The 20,195-nt window shown below is 47.2% G+C and overlaps 1 protein-coding gene across 1 annotated transcript in view; it reads right to left on the bottom strand.

Moving 5' to 3' along the window:
* Positions 1 to 2,461: 2,461 nt before the first annotated feature.
* The window catches only part of LOC137345735 (major histocompatibility complex class I-related gene protein-like), a 36,015-nt gene continuing 18,281 nt past the window's right edge, over positions 2,462 to 20,195 (bottom strand). The window contains exons 4-8 of the mRNA XM_068008999.1: positions 8,879 to 9,151; positions 6,792 to 7,055; positions 4,508 to 4,615; positions 3,598 to 3,630; positions 2,462 to 2,761 (exon numbers count right to left, since the gene is read on the bottom strand). Coding sequence (XP_067865100.1) covers positions 2,709 to 2,761; positions 3,598 to 3,630; positions 4,508 to 4,615; positions 6,792 to 7,055; positions 8,879 to 9,151 — 731 coding nt within the window. The 3' untranslated portion in view covers positions 2,462 to 2,708. The remainder of the gene's footprint in view (positions 2,762 to 3,597; positions 3,631 to 4,507; positions 4,616 to 6,791; positions 7,056 to 8,878; positions 9,152 to 20,195) is intronic.

The following is a 20,195-nucleotide window of genomic DNA, read 5'->3' as shown; positions in this document are numbered from 1 at the left end:
CATCGTGCAGCACTGACCCCCCATCGTGCAGCACTGACCCACCCACCTTGCAGCACTGACCCCCCATCGTGCAGCACTGACCCACCCACCTTGCAGCACTGACCCACCCACCTTGCAGCACTGACCCACCCACCTTGCAGCACTGACCCCCCCATCGTGCAGCACTGACCCCCCATCGTGCAGCACTGACCCTCCCACCTTCCAGCACTGACCCCTACATCGTGCAGCACTGACCCCCACATCGTGCAGCACTGACCCTCCCACCTTTCAGCACTGACCCTCCCACCTTCCAGCACTGACCCCTACATCGTGCAGCACTGACCCCCCCATTGTGCAGCACTGACCCTCCCACCTTTCAGCACTGATCCCCCCATCGTGCAGCCCTGACCCCCCCATCGTGCAGCGCTGACCCTCACAGCGTGCAGCGCTGACCCTCACAGCGTGCAGCGCTGACCCTCCCACTGTGCAGCGCTGACCCTCCCACTGTGCAGCGCTGACCCTCACATCGTGCAGCGCTGACCCTCACATCGTGCAGCACTGACCCTCACATCGTGCAGCACTGACCCTCACATCGTGCAGCACTGACCCTCACATCGTGCAGCACTGACCCTCACATCGTGCAGCACTGACCCTCCCACCTTGCAGCACTGACCCTCCCACCTTGCAGCACTGACCCTCACATCGTGCAGCACTGACCCTCACATCGTGCAGCACTGACCCTCCCACCTTGCAGCGCTGACCCTCACATTGTGCAGCGCTGACCCTCACATTGTGCAGCGCTGACCCTCACGCCGTGCAGCACTGACCTTCCCACCTTTCAGCACTGACCCCCCCATCGTGCAGCACTGACCCTCCCACCTTCCAGCACTGACCCCTACATCGTGCAGCACTGACCCCCCCATTGTGCAGCACTGACCCTCCCACCTTTCAGCACTGACCCCCCCGCATCGTGCAGCGCTGACCCCCCCCCCATCGTGCAGCCCTGACCCTCCCACCGTGCAGCCCTGACCCTCCCACCGTGCAGCCCTGACCCTCACAGCGTGCAGCCCTGACCCTCACAGCGTGCAGCCCTGACCCTCACAGCGTGCAGCCCTGACCCTCACAGCGTGCAGCCCTGTCCCTCACAGCGTGCAGCCCTGTCCCTCACAGCGTGCAGCCCTGTCCCTCACAGCGTGCAGCCCTGTCCCTCACAGCGTGCAGCGCTGACCCTCACAGCGTGCAGCGCTGACCCTCACAGCGTGCAGCGCTGACCCTCACACCGTGCAGCGCTGACCCTCCCACCGTGCAGCGCTGACCCTCCCACCGTGCAGCGCTGACCCTCCCACCGTGCAGCGCTGACCCTCCCACCGTGCAGCGCTGACCCTCCCACCGTGCAGCGCTGACCCTCCCACCGTGCAGCGCTGACCCTCCCACCGTGCAGCGCTGACCCTCCCACCGTGCAGCGCTGACCCTCACATCGTGCAGCGCTGACCCTCCCACCGTGCAGCGCTGACCCTCCCACCGTGCAGCGCTGACCCTCCCACCGTGCAGCGCTGACCCTCCCACCGTGCAGCGCTGACCCTCCCACCGTGCAGCGCTGACCCTCCCACCGTGCAGCGCTGACCCTCACATCGTGCAGCGCTGACCCTCACATCGTGCAGCGCTGACCCTCACATCGTGCAGCGCTGACCCTCACATCGTGCAGCACTGACCCTCCCACCGCTCCCTTGTCAGACGAGATCTTCGTGCTCCAGTCAATGGAATCTCTACAAACCACCACCTTCTAACTCAGCAGTGAGTGTGTTAACCACTGATCCAAGGCTGACACTATAAAGCCCCGGAGTGTGATGCTTTTCTAACAGCCCTTCTCAATTTGTCCTGACACCTTCAGAGATTTGTGTACAGCCACCCGCAGGTCTCTCTGTTCCTGCACCCACTTTAAAATGGGGCGTTTTGTTTATATTGCCTTTCCACATCCAACTGTCCAGGGTGATTCACTTCCATATGGAAATACTGGAAATGTCCCACCCAACTGGATTCGTGGTGGGTTATCAAAGTCAGGAATCACTGCTTGGGGAGGTGGAGTTGAATTCAATTAATAAAAATCTGGAATTAAAAACAAGTCTAACGACGGTCATGAAACCATTGTTGTAAAAACCCATCTGGTTCACTAATGTCCTTTAGAGAAGCAAATCTTCTGTCTTTACCTGGTCTGGCCTCCATGTGACTCCAGAGCCACAGCAATGGGGTTGTCTCTTAAATGCCCCTTGAAATGGCATAACAAGCCAATCAGTTCAAGGGCAATTAGGGATGGGTAATAAAAGTTGTCCCAGCCAGCGATGCCCACATCCCATGAACAAATAAAAAAAAAATTAGTTACGAACTGAGGACAGAGTCAGAAAGTGGGAAATGGGACTCATTTATTGTGGAAATTACAGGGAAGACAAAATTACAGGAACAGATCCCAGTTTGCAAAGCACAACCCAACCCACCACCTCCTCCTCCTCCTCTTCCCCCTCCCCCACTGCAAAATTTTCTGATCCCGCAGTGATAAGCCAACCCTTCCTGATCTCAGCCTGTGGGACAGTCTGGGGGAGCAGACAGCACACTCAAGACACTTAAACACCACCTCCCACTCCCACTCCACACAGATCTGGATCCACGATCAGTCACTTGCTGTCACCGCAATGAAATCACACACTGCCTGATACTCTCATCCACTTCTCCTGCTAATGTCGGGGGAACTGAAGTCTCTGGAATACCAGCCGAGACACGGAGGCCACTGGGGAAAAGAATTAAATAAATGGTTACAGAGCAAGGAAAACACAGCAGATCCAGCACAGTCCCACAAACACCAGCAAAACCCATCAGTCCCACTTCCCAAACACCACAATACTGATCCTGGGGAAGCAACAACTCGAAACCCCAATGACCAAATTCAGGGAAAACTCTGACTATTTCGATTCGCTTAAGGAAAGTGAACAGTTGAGAGGAGTCCACATCCAGGGTCTTGATGCCCAAATCCCTACCCTCTCCTCCCCCAAGATGTCTCCAGCCTCAGACCAGACAGGAGCACTCATCTCCAGAGGGCCAGTCTCAAAGCTCATGTTGAATTGTATGAGCTGGTCTTTAGTGACTATACAGGGAGAGACAGACACTGCACTCACATTCCACCCACCAGATTGTACAGTTAACACCAGCTGTAATAGCCCAGTTAGAAGGTCAGGGAAGGATCTGCTCACACTATTGATCAACACGATTCATACCTCAGGCATTGGCGGAGGAGCTGGATGAGGATTCCCCTTTATCAGAAACTGTTAATGGAAGGACAGGCATTAACCAACTGTTCACTATCAGAGAGACAGAGACAGAGTCAGTGAGCAAGATACAAAGACAGATAGAGAGAGAGATGGAGGCAGAGACACAGATGCACACATAGACAGAGATAGAGCTAGCACGCAAGATACAAAGACAGATAGGGAGAGAGAGAGACACACACACATATAGACACAGGGACAGAGGGAGACAGAGCAATGAGCTGTTGAGTGTATCAGACACACAATGATCAATGATTCACAGTTACACAGAGATCCAGACAATGTTTGATGGTCAGCTTACTCTTGGTAGGATTGTAGCCGCTCTTCCCTGTCACTGAAAAACAAGGAATACTCAGTGAGTGACGAGACAGCAACAGGAAATCAGAGAGGAGAGAGGCTAGAATTCCGAGTAAAAGGGATAGATGGACTCTTCATCCCACAATGGGCCCTTCATCACCAGTCCCCAGGCCCCAGCCCTGGGCCCCTCAACACCAACCCCCAGGCCCCCAGCCCTGGGCCCCTCATCACCACCCCCCAGGCCCCCAGCCCTGGGCCCCTCATAACCACCCCCCAGGCCCCCAGCCCTGGGCCCCTCATCACCACCCCCCAGGCCCCAGCCCTGGGCTCCTCATCACCAACCCCCAGGCCCCCAGCCCTGGGCCCCTCATCACCACCCCCCAGGTCCCCAGCCCTGGGCCCCCCATAACCACCCCCCAGGCCCCCAGCCCTGGGCCTGTCATCACCAACCCCAGGCGATGCCCTGGGCCTCTCATCACCACCCCCAGGCCCCCAGCCCTGGGCCCCTCATCACCACCCCCCAGGCCCCTGCCCTGGGCCCCTCATCACCACCCCCCAGGCCCCCAGCCCTGGGCCCCTCATCACCACCCGCCAGGATCCAGCCCTGGGCCCCTCATCACCAACGCCCAGGCCCCCAGCCCCTCATCACCACCCCCAGGCGATGCCCTGGGCCCCTCATCACCACCTCCCAGGCCCCCAGCCCTGGGCCCCTCATCACCACCCCCAGGCCCCCAGCCCTGGGTCCCTCATCACCACCCCCAGGCCCCGGCCCCTAAGCTCAGCCGCTCCAATCCCAATCTGGGCACCTCCCCATTATCCTGAGCCTCCCCCACTACATCCTAAGCCCCACACTCTGGAGCCCACAGACTCCTCACCCACAATGAGGTCCTGTCCATATTCTCTCCAATTCCTACCTTTCCACTTGTAGATGATGACAGCCAGAATGGCGAGAACGATGATCAGCCCAAGGATCCCAAGTACAATCCCAACAGTAAAAGGGACCTGGGAGCCAGACTTTAGTCCTGTTGGCGAGAGAGCGAATCAGAGAGAGAATACACCAGGTCCTGTCGTACTGTAATATTCCAGAATACACTGACTCGATTACTGCCCTCTATAATTGGTGTGAAGACTTTGAAACATTGACAGTTCACATTTACTTCCCTCTCTCGTTATGAATGCTGAACTTTGTAACATGATTATGTTTTAAAAACTGAGATTGTTAACAGTTTATGATGCAGTCAGAAAAGTCAAGTGACATCACATCAATTCTGCCTCAAGACAGGGATCTTGGTTAGCAAGACAATAAAGCACCCAGATCAAAGATCTTTTTGAAAAGCAGAGACTAGAAGGGTATAACATCTCAAGAACAATTGGTTTCACCCTCCCATACATTTAGATCATAAACAAGGAGCCTGTGACTCTGAGAATGTAAACACGAATGGTGTTAGCAACCTAACACCAGCAAACAAAGGAAAGTCCAGGTAGCTCTGCTGCAGGCAGACTTGTGGATTTTGCATATTGGAAGAGACAATTGGCTACTGACTGTTGATTCCAGATAAATTCAACAGATTTTGAGAAGCCAGCAGGCTGTAAGGAAGAAGACCAGTGGTGTCAGCCTCAGAAAGGAGAAAGAGAGAGAACACCTGCTCTTAGAAGACTGAGACAGCGAAAGGCTACGAAGAATTGAACCTGTTTTGAAAGTTGAGGTTTGCAAAAAAGCAAAAGACCAACAGGATCCCCAGGGATCACCTTATTCACAGACATTCGGGTCAGAAGTGCTCAGAAGAAGTGAGCAAAGAGGACAAGGTCTGGGAGATCCAACCCATTGCAACTGGGAGGAGCTTGGGACTTTTAGCTGCAGCGATTTCACCATTAAGGATGACTGTGTAACATATACATAAATGATTTGGAGGAAAGTATAGGTGGTCTGATTAGCAAGTTTGCAGACGACACTAAGATTGGTGGAGTAGCAGATAGTGACGGGGACTGTCAGAGAATACAGCAGAATATAGATAGATTGGAGAGTTGGGCAGAGAAATGGCAGATGGAGTTCAATCAGGGAAAATGCGAGGTGATGCATTTTGGAAGATCCAATTCAAGAGTGAACTATACAGTAAATGGAAAAGTCCTGGGGAAAATTAATGTACAGAGAGATTTGGGTGTTCAGGTCCATTGTTCCCTGAAGGTGGCAACGCAGGTCAATAGAGTGGTCAAGAAGGCATACGGCATGCTTTCCTTCATCGGACGGGGTATTGAGTACAAGAGTTGGCAGGTCATGTTACAGTTGTATAGGACTTTGGTTCGGCCACATTAGGAATACTGCGTGCAGTTCTGGTCGCCACATTACCAAAAGGATGTGGATGCTTTGGAGAGGGTGCAGAGGAGGTTCACCAGGATGTTGCCTGGTATGGAGGGCGCTAGCTATGAAGAGAGGTTGAGTAGATTAGGATTATTTTCATTAGAAAGACGAAGGTTGAGGGGGGACCTGATTGAGGTGGACAAAATCATGAGAGGTATAGACAGGGTGGATGGCAAGAAGCTTTTTCCCCAGAGTGGGGGATTCAATTACTAGGGGTCACGAGTTCAAAGTGAGAGGGGAAAAGTTTAGGGGGGATATGCGTGGAAAGTTCTTTACGCAGAGGGTGGTGGGTGCCTGGAACGCATTGCCAGCGGAGGTGGTAGACACGGGCACGGTAGCGTCTTTTAAGATGTATCTAGACAGATACATGAATGGGCAGGAAGTAAAGAGATACAGACCCTTAGAGAATAGGCGTCATGTTTAGATAGAGGATTTGGATCGGCGCAGGCTTGGAGGGCCGAAGGGCCTGTTCCTGTGCTGTAATTTTCTTTGTTCTTTTCTTTATATAAGTGTGGTGTGAGGCTTTCAAGTGTTTTAATAAATGAAGAAAATACCTTTTTCTGTAACTTGGGATATTACTACCTTCAAAGTATCATTTAGTAAATGGGGATTACTTTTAGTTTAGTTGTCACAACAGAATCCTTCAAACGTGAAATCTTGTCATGCAGTTCTTTAAATTGCTCCGGGGAGTTCATATCTTGTGTTTTACTATTAACGGTCTCACTGAGACGGAAACACTCTGTATCCTGGGCCTCAGCCTGTCCCAGGCTGGTTGCACAGCACTGACCCTCCCTCCTGTGCTCCTGTTCTGAGGCTCTAACAGTGAGAGACAGTCTTACCGTAAATCATCACCATCATCTCCGTCAGCCCACTGTGCTCCACCCGACAGGAATACTCAGCCTGGTCTTCCGGATCAAACTCTATCCATTTCCGGATCTGGTAGGTTCTGTTGTGATTGGGCAAGATCCCAGAGGACAGGGTCTCATCGATCATCACTCCATCTCTCCACAGAGTCACCTCGATGGCCTGAGGGTAAAACCCAGTGACGACACAGGACAGCCGGTTAGAATCACCCAGACGGGTAAAGGACACTATGGGGGCGACTGAAAGAGAGAGAAAGAGGAATCAGTACAGGAAGATCAGGATAGAGCGACCCGGTCCTCAATTATATGTTGCTTCCCAGGAATGAGGAGTGTACGGTCTTTGTCAAGTTCCACGGCTTCATGGGTCACAACATATATTTAAATGTCTTACCCAGTTACCGATACAGCAAATTATACACCTCATCCATTCTAGTTTCAGAATAAAAATCTGCCAACCAGGTTTCTTTAATAAACAACAAAATTATTAATTTATTATAAAACAAGAACACACACACACACCAGTTAAAGGAAAAATAAATAAGCTTTCTCTGCAGAGATCAGCTTTACAAAACAACAAAAAATACTTTGGCCAAATAGAGGCCTGCTCAGTTCGGGAAAAAAGAACCCAACCTGAACCCGACAGAACCACAGCGGACCTGAGCCCGACCAGGCCCGAGTCCCTCCAATTTTGCCCCGAACCCAACCCGAGCATCCCTTCACTTATCTTCCAACTGGGAAGCTCCACGAAGAGAGAGTGATGTCACTCACTCACTCCGCAGACAGTTTCGTCCCGGACTCCCAGCTCAGGTAAGTTTTTAAAATTTCAATACTTACTAGCAGAGCACTTACCGTGTGTGTCCGGCCTGACCCGACCTGACCCAACCTGGACTCAGTCCGACCTGACCTGAGCCCGGAAGCCGTACCCTGAAGTTGGGCCCGACCCTGCCCGCTCGTCGGGTTCAGGTCTGGTAGCAGGCCTCTATGGCCAAATACTTGTTAATTCTTGAAGAAAAAGAATAAGATATGAATTGTTCCAGATGGTGCTGTAGTCTAGCATCCAGGTACACATTGACAAGTGTCACTAGACACATGTGGTAGTCACTGGGATCTTTTCAGAAGCAGTTGTTCAGGAGATGCCGGAAGAAAGTCTTGCAACATTTCTCCTGAGAAGCTTCTGCATCAGTTTTTCCAGTCCTCACTGGATTCTCAGGGTTTCTCTAAGAGGTGGAACAAGATGAGCTGGTTGCCTCTCTACCTTAGCAGGCTTGCACCCCAACTGAACTCCAAACAATATCCAAAAATGAAACCCAAAACTCGTGAACCATTAACCTCAACATGTGACTTCTCTGTAAACAATTCCAATAGCCAGCAAGGCTCCTGCTGCTTACTTAGCTTAAGACATATGACTTCCAGTAAGTGTTTGTTTATAAACAAAGTCCCAAGTGTCCACCCAGTGACCCTTTAAAAAAAAACAAGTCTAGCATCTTCTCAAATATTTACCAGTCTTTTACACGAGTCTCAAAAAATATTAACAATGGAAGCACCTTCATGACATGGCCCCTCCATTCACCAACTCTCCATTCCCTCACCCCAGTCACCGATTCTCAGTCACCCCTCACTCGCTCTCTATTCCCGCCCTCACTCGCTGACTCTCGGTTCCAGCCCCCACGCACCGACCCACAGGACCACCCCAGGCGCCGAATCTCAGGACCCCCTCAGTCACCGACTCTCAGTACCTTCCCTCATTTGCCGACTCTCAGTACCTTGCCTCATTTGCCGACTCTCAATCCCTTTCCTCACTCACCGACTGTCTGTTTCCCCCTCATTCACCAAGTCTCAGTCCCCCCCCCCACTCGCACTCACCGACTCTCAGTCCCACCCCCCGCACTCGCACTCACCGACTCTCATTGCCCCTCACTCAGCAAGTCTCTGTCTCTTCCCACCCTACACACCGACTCTCAGTCCTCCTTCATTCACCAACTCTCAGTCCCCCACTTGCCGACCCTCAGTCCGCCCCCCCTCACCCGCCAACTCTCAGTCACCTCCCCCACTCACTCACTCACCGAATCTCAATTCTCGCTGTCCATACTGCAGGTATTTCCTCAACCAATCAATACACTCCTCCTCCAGGTAATTCTTCCACCGCAGGTTGTCACCTGTGTCCTGGTTCCATATGTTTCGGATGATTTGCCCCCATGGGACCGGTGTCACCCACACCATGTGATCCTTGTCAAAGCTGAGGTAGTCTTGCCCATCCCAGCCATACTGGTTGAATCCAGTGCTGGTCCCATCGTCCCGCAGGTCACAGCCAGTCATCAGCTGGTATGTGTGGATCCCTGTCAATCAGACACACAGAGCCAATCAGACCCAGTCCCATTGGGAGACCACACCCACATGCAGCCAATCAGAGCTAGTCCCATTGGGAAAGTTTGCCCATCCACCCACACAAAGACAAATCAGACCCACTCCCACTGGGAGACCTGCCCACTCACACTGTTATAGAACTTTTTTTTTCTCCTCTGTTTAAAACAGTCTACCTTTAAGACTTTGTTTGAAAATGGTGTGCCTTTAAAAACTAAGGGGCAATGTGCCAGCAGCTGCATCTGTTTCCTAGGCAACAGCAGGAGAGGGAAGTCACATGCTGTACTGTGACTTTTGACTGTATAAAAACTGGCTAAGACCAGTTTGAACTGGAGACTAGTAAAGTGTGTTTCACTAAAAGGAAGGTGTCCTCTCTTGGTAGGAAAATCTACATTTATTTTCAGGTTCTATATTGTCTAAGGAGAGGAAAAAACCCTAGAAAAAGAACATTTGCATTGTTGAAGGTAGTAAATTCCTTTTCACTTCAAAATTATAAGAATTCTCTGCTTCAAGAGTGACTCTGTTATCTGTTTGTGTTTACTGGAATTCTCAGTAGAGTTTCTCCTGAAAGACTACCAGTTTTAAAATCCAAATAATACTGTTGCTACATTCTTTATTAAAAGAACTATGCAACACCTACTGCAACCGGAGTGCTTTGAATACCTATCCAGTAAAATCTGTTCATCAAATTCACCTGGAGACTTTGAGTTGCATCTGATGACTCAATGCTGGGACACCTCACCAATTGGGAACATAACTCACCAGGACTTACATCCCACCTATTTATTCCGAAGAAACAGCTCTTGTTTTTTTAAAAAAATAAAGTTAACAGTTAGTTGTTGAATATACGATGTGTGTGCATGAAGGTTAGGATAAACTAAAAAGTTCTAAGGTCTTTAGACATAGATTTATCTCCAAATTTAGTTTATTAATAATTAGTTTGTTGTTGAAAGAAACATGGTTTTGTCTGTTTTATTCTGGGGGTTACTCAAGTTTTTAATTTGGCTAATTTCTGGTAAGTGGGAAAAGTTTATTATGCTACAACCTATCGCGTATTGGGATTGAATTGGCAGTGCATTTCTCCCGCCTCAGTCACAACATATTAATTGGGGGCTTGTCTCTGGGATCACATAAATTGCTCTTATGTCTGGTCTCCAATCTAAATCCAATACCAATGACCTTATTTATAAAGGGAGCAATAATTTGAAAGAAAAAATAAATAAAAGGAACCAGGTTTCTTCTACAATAAAGGCTATGCCATCAGACTGGCATTAGCAGTTGCAGTAGTTTTTTTTTCTGGGAGAGGAGAATATCCCTCAGTGCTGTGTGAACTTTAAAAATAAACTGAAAGAATTGGCAGCACAATTGGGATGAGAGTTGAAATAAGGTGCTAAAAAGCAGGTAATTGACATAATAGCCCAACATTTAAAATTAGAGTCACAGAGCCATAGAGAGATATAGCACTGAAACAGGCCCTTTGGTCCACCGAGTCAGTGCCAACCATCAACCACCCATTTATACTAATCTTACATTAATCCCATTTCCCTCTCCCATCTTCCCTCAATTCTCCTACCACCTACCTACACTAGGGGCAATTTACAATGGCCAATTTACCTATCAACCTGCAAATCTTTGGCATGATTAGAAGATGAATTAGAAGATAAAGAACAAAAAGATAGTAAGTCAGAGAATGTAAATAGTAAGTCAGTGGTATTGGCTAGGATTAAGTTATAAACAAAAAAAAACTTGAGGCTGAAAAAGAATTAAGAAAACTTGAATTGGAATGGGAGAAAGAGAGAGCACATCAGAGAGAAAGTGAAAGAGGAGAGAAGAATTTAGGTTAAAAAAGATGGAACTAAGATAAAGGGGTCGTCTTGAATCCAGAGAAAGTTTTTTGTCAGTAGGAATTTGAATTCAGCCCAGGACACAGCTAAAAGCTGTTTAAAATCATACATGTTCTCCCTAACTTTGAGAAAAAGGACTTGGAGGCATTTTTCATATCTTTTGAAAAAATAGCCAAACAAATGAAATGGCTGAAGGAAAGCTGGACACTGCTTATGCAAAGCAGGTTGATGGGCAGAACTCCTGAAGCTTATGACATGCTTCCTGAAGAGGCTTCTGCAGATTGAGATGGCAAAAAAGGCTATTCTCGCTGCTTATGAGTTAGTCCCTGAAGCTTACCATCAAAAGTTTCAGAACTTGTGGAGATTGGCTGGACGGTCATTTGTAGAATTTGAGGGTGAAGCAAATTAATTTTGACCATTGGATACAGACATTAAAGATGGAAGCCACATATGAGAAACTTAGAGAATTGATTCTCTTGGAAGAGTTTAAAAATTTCAATCCTTCAGTAGTGAGAACTCATGTAGATAACCTGAGAGTTTTGAAAGCTAGGCAAGCAGTGGAAATTGCTGATGATTTTGAGCTTGTGAAGAGAACCACAGAACTATAGAAAAATTACAGCACAGAAGGAGGCCATTCAGCCAGTCATGTCCGTGCCGGCTGGAAAAAAAAACTACCCACCCAATTTAATCCCACTTTCCAGCACCTGGTCCATAGCCTTGCTGGTTAAAGCACTTCAGGTGCATGTCCAGGTACCATTTAAAAGAATTGAGGGTTTCTGCCTTCACCACCATTCCTGGCAGTGAATTCCAGACACTCACCACGCTCTGGGTGAAAATGTTTTTCCTCAGGTCCCCTCTAATCCTTCCACAAATCACCTTAAATCTATGCCCCCTGGTAATTCCCCTCTCCACTAGGGGAAACAGGTCCTTCCTGTCTATTCTATCTAGACCCCTTATAATTTTGTACACCTCAAGTAAGTCACCCCTCAGCCTCCTCTGTTCTAAGCAAAATAACCCGAGCCTTTCCTCAAAGCTGCAATTTCGTGCCCTGGTGACATTCTTGTACATCTCCTCTGTACTCTCTCTCGAGCAATTATGTCCTTTCGTAAAGTGGTTACCAGAACTGTATGCAATACTCTAACTGTGGCCTAACCAGCGTTTTTATACTGTTCCAGCATTACATCCCTGTTTTTAAATTCTATACCTCGGCCAATAAAGGAAAGCATTCCATATGCCTTCTTCACCACTCTATCTACCTGTCCTGCCATCTTCAGGTCCTGTGGACTAAAACCTTTTGTCCATCACCTCCCTAAACCGGAGAAGGATAGAAAATGGGAAAGAGAAAGGAAGGCAAGTAGTCGGAGACAAGAAGGAACAGCTGGGAATGTCCCAGGATCATCATCACAGGCCAGAAAGGAAAGTGCCGAGGGTTGAAGTGGGTTTCACAAGTTAAAGTGTTATCATTGCCACAAAACAGATCATCTTCATTCACAATGCTGGCAGTTGTGCGATAAAACCATAGGACTTGTTAAGGTACACAAAGCTAACGTAGAGAAATGAGCTCTGACTGAGAGTAAAATAGACCAGGTTATTGATTTAACGGTGGCTGTCAAACCAGAAACAAAAACTAAAGTGAGTGTAGAGGTTATACATGAGATACCCGAAAGTTGTAATGAGTTCTTGTCAATGGGAAATGTAATGCCATATCCTTTAAGTGAGGCAGGAAAATCTATTATACTCAGGGATACAGGAGCAACCCAAATACTTTTGCTGGCGAAAGGTATAACATTTCACCAGGGATCATTCTGAATGCTAAAGTTTTAGTTAATGGAATTGGTGGGGAATAGATACCTGTACCTTTATATTATGATACTGTAGTTTTTTTTCAGGAAGACTGTGGTGTGCCTGTAAGGCTGGAAAAGGAGCAGTACTGCTTTAAGGCAACAAGCTCCAGAGACTGAGTCAAAGAATTCATTCTCATTGTCCCAGGATAAAGCCACTCAGACTGAGGATCGAGAGATATATTGTTGCCGATTGACATTTGAAACTAGTTGAAAACTGTTTTTTGAGACACAGTTAATACAGACAGCTGGACCAGCATATACTGGAGGAAATGAGAGCTCTCTGTTTGTTTATTTAAACCTCATTTATTATACACTCAGAATTCTGTCAAGCAACATTAATTTCTTAAAAGAAAATAACCAAATTCCTTGAACTACAGAACTGTAATTGTTGCAATTCATCACTGGAAAAGAGCATCAACTCGACTGCTGAATTCGACTACGGACTGTTCTACTGTTGAAGAACCTTTTTTTCTCCCCCATCTGTGAGAACTTTAAGCAACCTTGGACTCTTCCACATTGGAAGATTCTACTTCGGCAGGATTGTAAGTATGCAAGGACACTAATTTTTCTATTTTAAAAGTTTATATCGTAATGTTTAATAATTTCGTTTTTCTAATTAAACAGGTAATTTGTTGATCTAAATACACCTGGTTATCTGTGGAGGTGCAGGATTGAATCAAGAGCATTTCTGCCCCACAATCAGAATCGCATATTTTGTTTGGGAGCTCTGACTTGAACGGTTGGTCGTAACAATATAAACAGCACTTAAAATGTGACTTAATATCTGGTAATGGTAACTGTAGAAGTTGTCCACAGTTTGCCAGTAGAGGGAACTGATCTACCCCTACTCTCTCTCCCCTCTCTCTCTCACCCCCTCCCCCCCCCACTCTCTCACCCCCTCCCCCCCCCACTCTCTCACCCCCTCCCCCCCCCACTCTCTCACCCCCTCACCCCCTCCACTCTCTCACCCCCTCCCCGCCAACACTCTCTCCCCCTCCCCGCCAACACTCTCTCCCCCTCCCCGCCAACACTCTCTCCCCCTCCCCGCCAACACTCTCTCCCCCTCCCCGCCAACACTCTCTCCCCCTCCCCGCCAACACTCTCTCCCCCTCCCCGCCAACACTCTCTCCCCCTCCCCGCCAACACTCTCTCCCCCTCCCCGCCAACACTCTCTCCCCCTCCCCGCCAACACTCTCTCCCCCTCCCCGCCAACACTCTCTCCCCCTCCCCGCCAACACTCTCTCCCCCTCCCCGCCAACACTCTCTCCCCCTCCCCGCCAACACTCTCTCCCCCTCCCCGCCAACACTCTCTCCCCCTCCCCGCCAACACTCTCTCCCCCTCCACCCCCACTCTCTCCCCCTCCACCCCCACTCTCTCCCCCTCCACCCCCACTCTCTCCCCCTCCACCCCCACTCTCTCCCCCTCCACCCCCTCTCTCCTCTCCCCCTCCCCCACACTCTCTCTCCCCCTCCCCTCCACTCTCTCTCCCCCTCCCCTCCACTCTCTCTCCCCCTCCCCTCCACTCTCTCTCCCCCTCCCCCACACTCTCTCTCCCCCTCCCCCACACTCTCTCTCCCCCTCCCCCACACTCTCTCTCCCCCCTCCCCCACACTCTCTCTCCCCCTCCCCCACACTCTCTCTCCCCCTCCCCCACACTCTCTCTCCCCCTCCCCCACACTCTCTCTCCCCCTCCCCCACACTCTCTCTCCCCCTCCCCCACACTCTCTCTCCCCCTCCCCCACACTCTCTCTCCCCCTCCCCCACACTCTCTCTCCCCCTCCCCCCCACTCTCTCTCCCCCTCCCCCCCACTCTCTCTCCCCCTCCCCTCCACTCTCTCTCCCCCTCCCCTCCACTCTCTCTCCCCCTCCCCTCCACTCTCTCTCCCCCTCCCCTCCACTCTCTCTCCCCCTCCCCTCCACTCTCTCTCCCCCTCCCCTCCACTCTCTCTCCCCCTCCCCTCCACTCTCTCTCCCCCTCCCCTCCACTCTCTCTCCCCCTCCCCTCCACTCTCTCTCCCCCTCCCCTCCACTCTCTCTCCCCCTCCCCTCCACTCTCTCTCCCCCTCCCCTCCACTCTCCCTCCCCCTCCCCTCCACTGGCACACTGTTTAAAAACAGAGTCTGAATGGTACACACTGTTTTAATCTGAGGGGAAAATAAATATTGTTCCGTGACCCACCTTTGTCCTTGATATGAAACGACATTCTTGACATGAACCTTATTACAATACAAAAGAAATAGCAGCTGGGAAAAACCGCTAGCTTTTTTTACTTTCACGCAATCATTCACAGTGAATTTGCAGCATTTTCTTTGTACCATCGCCATCTGTGTAACTTAACATGGTTAAATTTGTGATAAAGTGTCAGTGATAACTTTGTTTTTTCCTTGAAATATGTCCGATTTTCAAATGATAAAGTTGTAACAGCAAACTCCATCAAAATATTCCAGCATTTCAGTTTTTAAATTTTTCCACAAACGTTAATGGGTTATGGTCAGTGTATATTAGTGTTTGTTTATAGTCTCAGTGGACTTATACTTCGAAATGTTCGAGATCCCGTAAAAGTCGTAATGTTTCTTTTTCCACAGTGAAATACTTTTTTTGATGGCAATTTAGTTTTCTTAAAGTACCCTCCTGGCTTCTCTATGCCTGATTCGTTATCCTGCAATAGAACTGCACCAACCACCAGATCGCTACCACTGAGCAAAATATTAAAGGGTTTTGCAAAATTTGGAGCAGCCAACACTGGTTCATTAGTTAGGATTGCCTTTAGCTTTTCAAAAGCTGCCTGATATTCACCTGACCATACCACTTTGTTTTTTTGCAGTAAATTGGTTAATGGAGCAGCCACAGTACTAAAATTCTGGACAAATTTCCACACATCTCCAAAAACCTTGTTATTTCCCACTTACATTTAGGGACTGGGAACTCCGTTAAGGCACGTACCTTTGCCATTTTTGGCAATACTTGTCCTTGCCCAATTATGTGTCCGAGGGAAGTTACTCTTGCTTTTCTGAATTCACTTTTTTCCAGATTTATCACTAAATCCGCTGTTTGTAGTTTTTTTAAACAGAATTTTTAGCTGGTTTGTGTTCTTGCCAAGTATTACTGTATCATCGAGATACACTACACAGTTGGGAACACGGGATATCACCTGATTCATTAATCTTTGAAAAGTGGTTGAAGCATTTTTCTGCCCAAATGGCATCACTTGGCACTGATGGTGACCGTCTGGTGTTACAAAAGCTGATATCTCTCTGGCTCAAGGAGTCAAAGGAACTTGCCAGTATCCCTTTTTAACAAGTAAATCTTGGTGGGAAATCTAGCACTGCCCACTCTGTCGATACAGTCTTCTAAACACAGAATTGGATAGGAGTCTGCCTTCGTTACTGCATTGACTTTTCTGTAGTCTATACAAAATCGGGTAGACCTCCGGTTTAGGTACTAGAACTATTGGTGAACTCCAGCTGGAATCATAGAAGGATTAAGGCACACAGAGGCCACTTGGCCCCTTGTGTCTGTGCCGGCCAAAAAACAATCCACCTATTCTAATCCCACCTTCCAGCATTTGGTCTGTAGCCCTGCAGATTACTGCACTTGAGGTGCATATCCAGGCTCCTTTTGAGTAAGTACAGGGTGTCTGCCTCAACTACCCTTTCAAGCAGTGAGTTCCAGACACCCACCACCCTCTGGGTGAAGATGGTTTTCCTCATCTCTTTTTTTTCCCAATCACTTTAAATCTATGCCCCCTCGTCACTGACCTCTCTAAGATGAATAGACCCTTCACCTCCACTCTATCCAGGCCCCTCAAAATTTTGTACATTTCAATAAGATCACCCCTCAGCCTTCTCTGTTCCAAGGAGAACAACCCCAGCCTATCCAATCTTTCCTCATTGCTACATTTTTCCAGTCCTGGCAACATCCTCATAAATCTCCTCTGTACCCTCTCTAGTGTAATTACATCCTTTTTGTAATGAGGTGACCAGAACTGCACACGGTACTCAAGTTGTGGTCTAACCACCGAATTATACAGTTCCAGCATAACCTCCTTGCTCTTATATTCTATACCTCAGTTAATAAAGGAAAGGATTCCATATTGCTTTTTTAACCACCTTGTCGACCTGTCCTGCTACATTCAGGGATCTGTAGACATTCTCTACAAGGCCCCTTACTTCATCTACACTTCTCAGTATTTTCCCATTAATTGTATATTCCTCCTCCCCAAAAGCTACTCTGACTAGGTTCAATCAAGTTTTTTTCCAGCATGTATTGGATTTCTGCTTTTACTTGGGCCTGTCTGGACTTAAGTGGTAAGGATGTCTTAAAGGAATGGTTCCTCCTATATCCACATCATGTATGGTTAGGATTGTACATCCTGGCTTATCCCTAAAGACTGAGAAGCCTTGTTTGACCTCCCCAAATGCATCACCTCACACTTCTCCAGGTTGAATTCCATTTGCCACTTTTCTGCCCATTTGACAGACCATCAATATCTTCCTGTAGCCTACAGCTATCCTCCTCGCTATCTACCATACAGCCAATCTTTGTGTCATCTGCAAACTTCTTGATCGTGCCCCCCATATTTACACGGTATATATTAATGATTTGGATGGAAAACAGGGGACCCAATACTGAGCCCTGCGGAACGCCACTGGGAACAGCCCTCCAGTCGCTAAAACACCTGTCAACAATTACCCTTTGTTTCCTGCCACTGAGCCAATATTGTATCCACCTTGCTGCATTTCCCTGGATCCCATGGGATTTTATTTATTTTCATGCAGTCTTCCATGCAGAACCTCGTCGATAGTCTTGTTAAAATCCATGTAGACCACATCACCTGCATTACCCTCATCTATCTTGCTTGTTACTTCTTCAAAAAATTCATTCAAGTTGGTCAAACTAGAACTTCCCTTAACAAATCCATGCTGACTATCCTTGATTTACTTGTGCCTTTCTAAGTGACAGTTTAAAATGTCTCACAGAATAGATTTCAATAATTTGTCCACTACTGAGGTAAGACTGACTGACTGACCTGTTATTTGGTCTCTCCCTCGCTCCCTTTTCAAACAGGTTCAATGTTAGCAGTTCTCCAATCCTCTGGCATCACACCTGTACCCAGTGAGTCCTGGAAAATGATGGTCAGACCTTTTGCTATTTCCTCTCTCATGTCTTTTAACAGCCTAGGGTACATTTCATCTGGCCCTGGTGAATTATCAACTTTCAAGGATGCTAATCCCATTAATCCTCTCTCCCTACGTTTATCACATCCATTACTTCACACTCTTCCTCCTTAACTATTAAATCTGTATCATCCCCCTCTTTTGTGAAGACAGATGCAAAGTATTCATTAAGAACCATACCAACATCTTCTGCCCCTACATATAGGTTACCTTTTTGGTCTTTTATGGGCCCTACTCTTTCCTTAGTTATCCTCTTACTCTTAATGTATTGATAAAACATCTTTGGGTTCACCTTGATTTTACTTGCCAATATTCTTTCATGCCCTCTCTTTGCTTTCCTAATTTCCTTTTTGATTTCTCCTTTCTACTTTCTGTAGTGTTGGACATAAGCTTTCCTTTTCTGCCATAGCTTACCCTGTAGGCTCCTTGACATCCATGGGGCTCCAGATTTGGCCATCTCACTCCTTTTCTTTGTAGGAACATGTTTAATCTGAACCCCTTGAATCTCCCTCTTGAATGCCTTACACTGCCCCAATTGAGAACTCTAACTCCTGTTCTATCTCTGTCCTTTTCCATAATTCTGTTAAAACTGACTGAATTATTATCACTACCACCAAAATGCTCTCCCACTGCCACTCCTTCCACCAGTCCATTTTCATTTCCTAAAACTAAGTCTATCCCTCTGTTGGACTTGCTACATACTGGCCAAAAAGGTTCTCCTGAATGCACCTCAAGAATTCTGCTCCCTCAATTCCTTTCACACTAAAACTATCCCAGTTAGTATTGGGGTAGTTAAAATCCCCTACTATTACTACCCTATTGTTCTAGCACTTCCCAGAAATTTTCCCACATATCTGCTCTTCTATCTCCCTCTGACTGTTTGAGGGTCTATAGTACACTCACAGCAGTGTGATTGCCCTTTTTTTGTTCCTTAGCTCAATTCATATGACCTCATTTGATGAACCTTCCAACAAATCATCCCTCCTCACAGCTGTAATAGTTTCCTTAACCAAAATTACCACTCCCCCTCATTTCTTATCCCCTCCCTATCGCCTCTGAAAACCTTGTAACCAGGAACGTTGAACTGCTATTCCTGTCCCTCCTTAAGCATTGTTTCTGTAATAGCGAATGATATGATATACTGCGAGGTGTCTATCTGTGCCCTCAGCTCATCTGCTTTATTTGCTATACTCCTTGCACTGAAATAAATAATCTTGACCACTGCCCAACAATTTTTTTTTGTTTTCTAACCTTTGTTTCCTCTATCTTTCAGACTCAACCATTAACTTTCTGCCTTCCATTTTTATTTCTGATTTTCTCCCAACTGAGTATACCCTCAGGTCCCCATCCCCCCGCCAAACTAGTTTAAACCATCCCCAACAGCACCAGCAAAACATCCCACAAGGAACACTCAACCCCAGATCTTGTTCTGTGTATTTAAAGGAACACTCCCCCACCCGTGTGATGAACTATAGGTATAGTACGGATAATTAGGAAAGAATATAGATAATTAATACATACATTTAATTAAGTAGAATTCAGATATAATAAATTACACTTTAGGAATAAAGATTCATTTAATACAATTAAAAATTGAGTAAATTGTCAGTTTTCAAGATAAAAGCATTAAAAATTCATCCTGACATCTCTGCTACATTGAAATGTGTAATAAAAGCCCTTTAGTTAAAAATCCATCCCAATGTCTCTGCTAAATTAATTAAAAAATGAGACATACTGTATATGATATACACTGATAACTACTGTCCTAATTAGCTGATAATGAAATATAATATAGACACACTGTCTTAAGAAGATGGTGCAAGGTAGCACTAAGGAACCATTGTGAATGATCAATCACAAAATGGCACATCATGGACAAAAATCAGATGCTATGTAACCCTAAGTTAACCTGACATTTAAAAAGCTTTGAAGAATAAAACACGTTTATGAAGTTAAGTAACCAATAAAGCAAGGTCATACTGTTACTATGAAACACTACAAACATTTTGAACAGATAAAAGCTCACAACTTCATAAGGGAATCCCCAGCAATTAAATAATTAATAAGTGAAAGATACAACCATATATGAATAATGAAAGAGGAAGGAACATTCAAAGAAAGGTAGTCTTGTAGTCTTTGGCCTCCTTATCTCG

The sequence above is a fragment of the Heterodontus francisci genome, chromosome 29, assembly GCF_036365525.1.
Source record: "Heterodontus francisci isolate sHetFra1 chromosome 29, sHetFra1.hap1, whole genome shotgun sequence".
Lineage (NCBI taxonomy): Eukaryota > Metazoa > Chordata > Chondrichthyes > Heterodontiformes > Heterodontidae > Heterodontus > Heterodontus francisci.
This window is presented reverse-complemented; position numbering and strand designations above follow the sequence as displayed.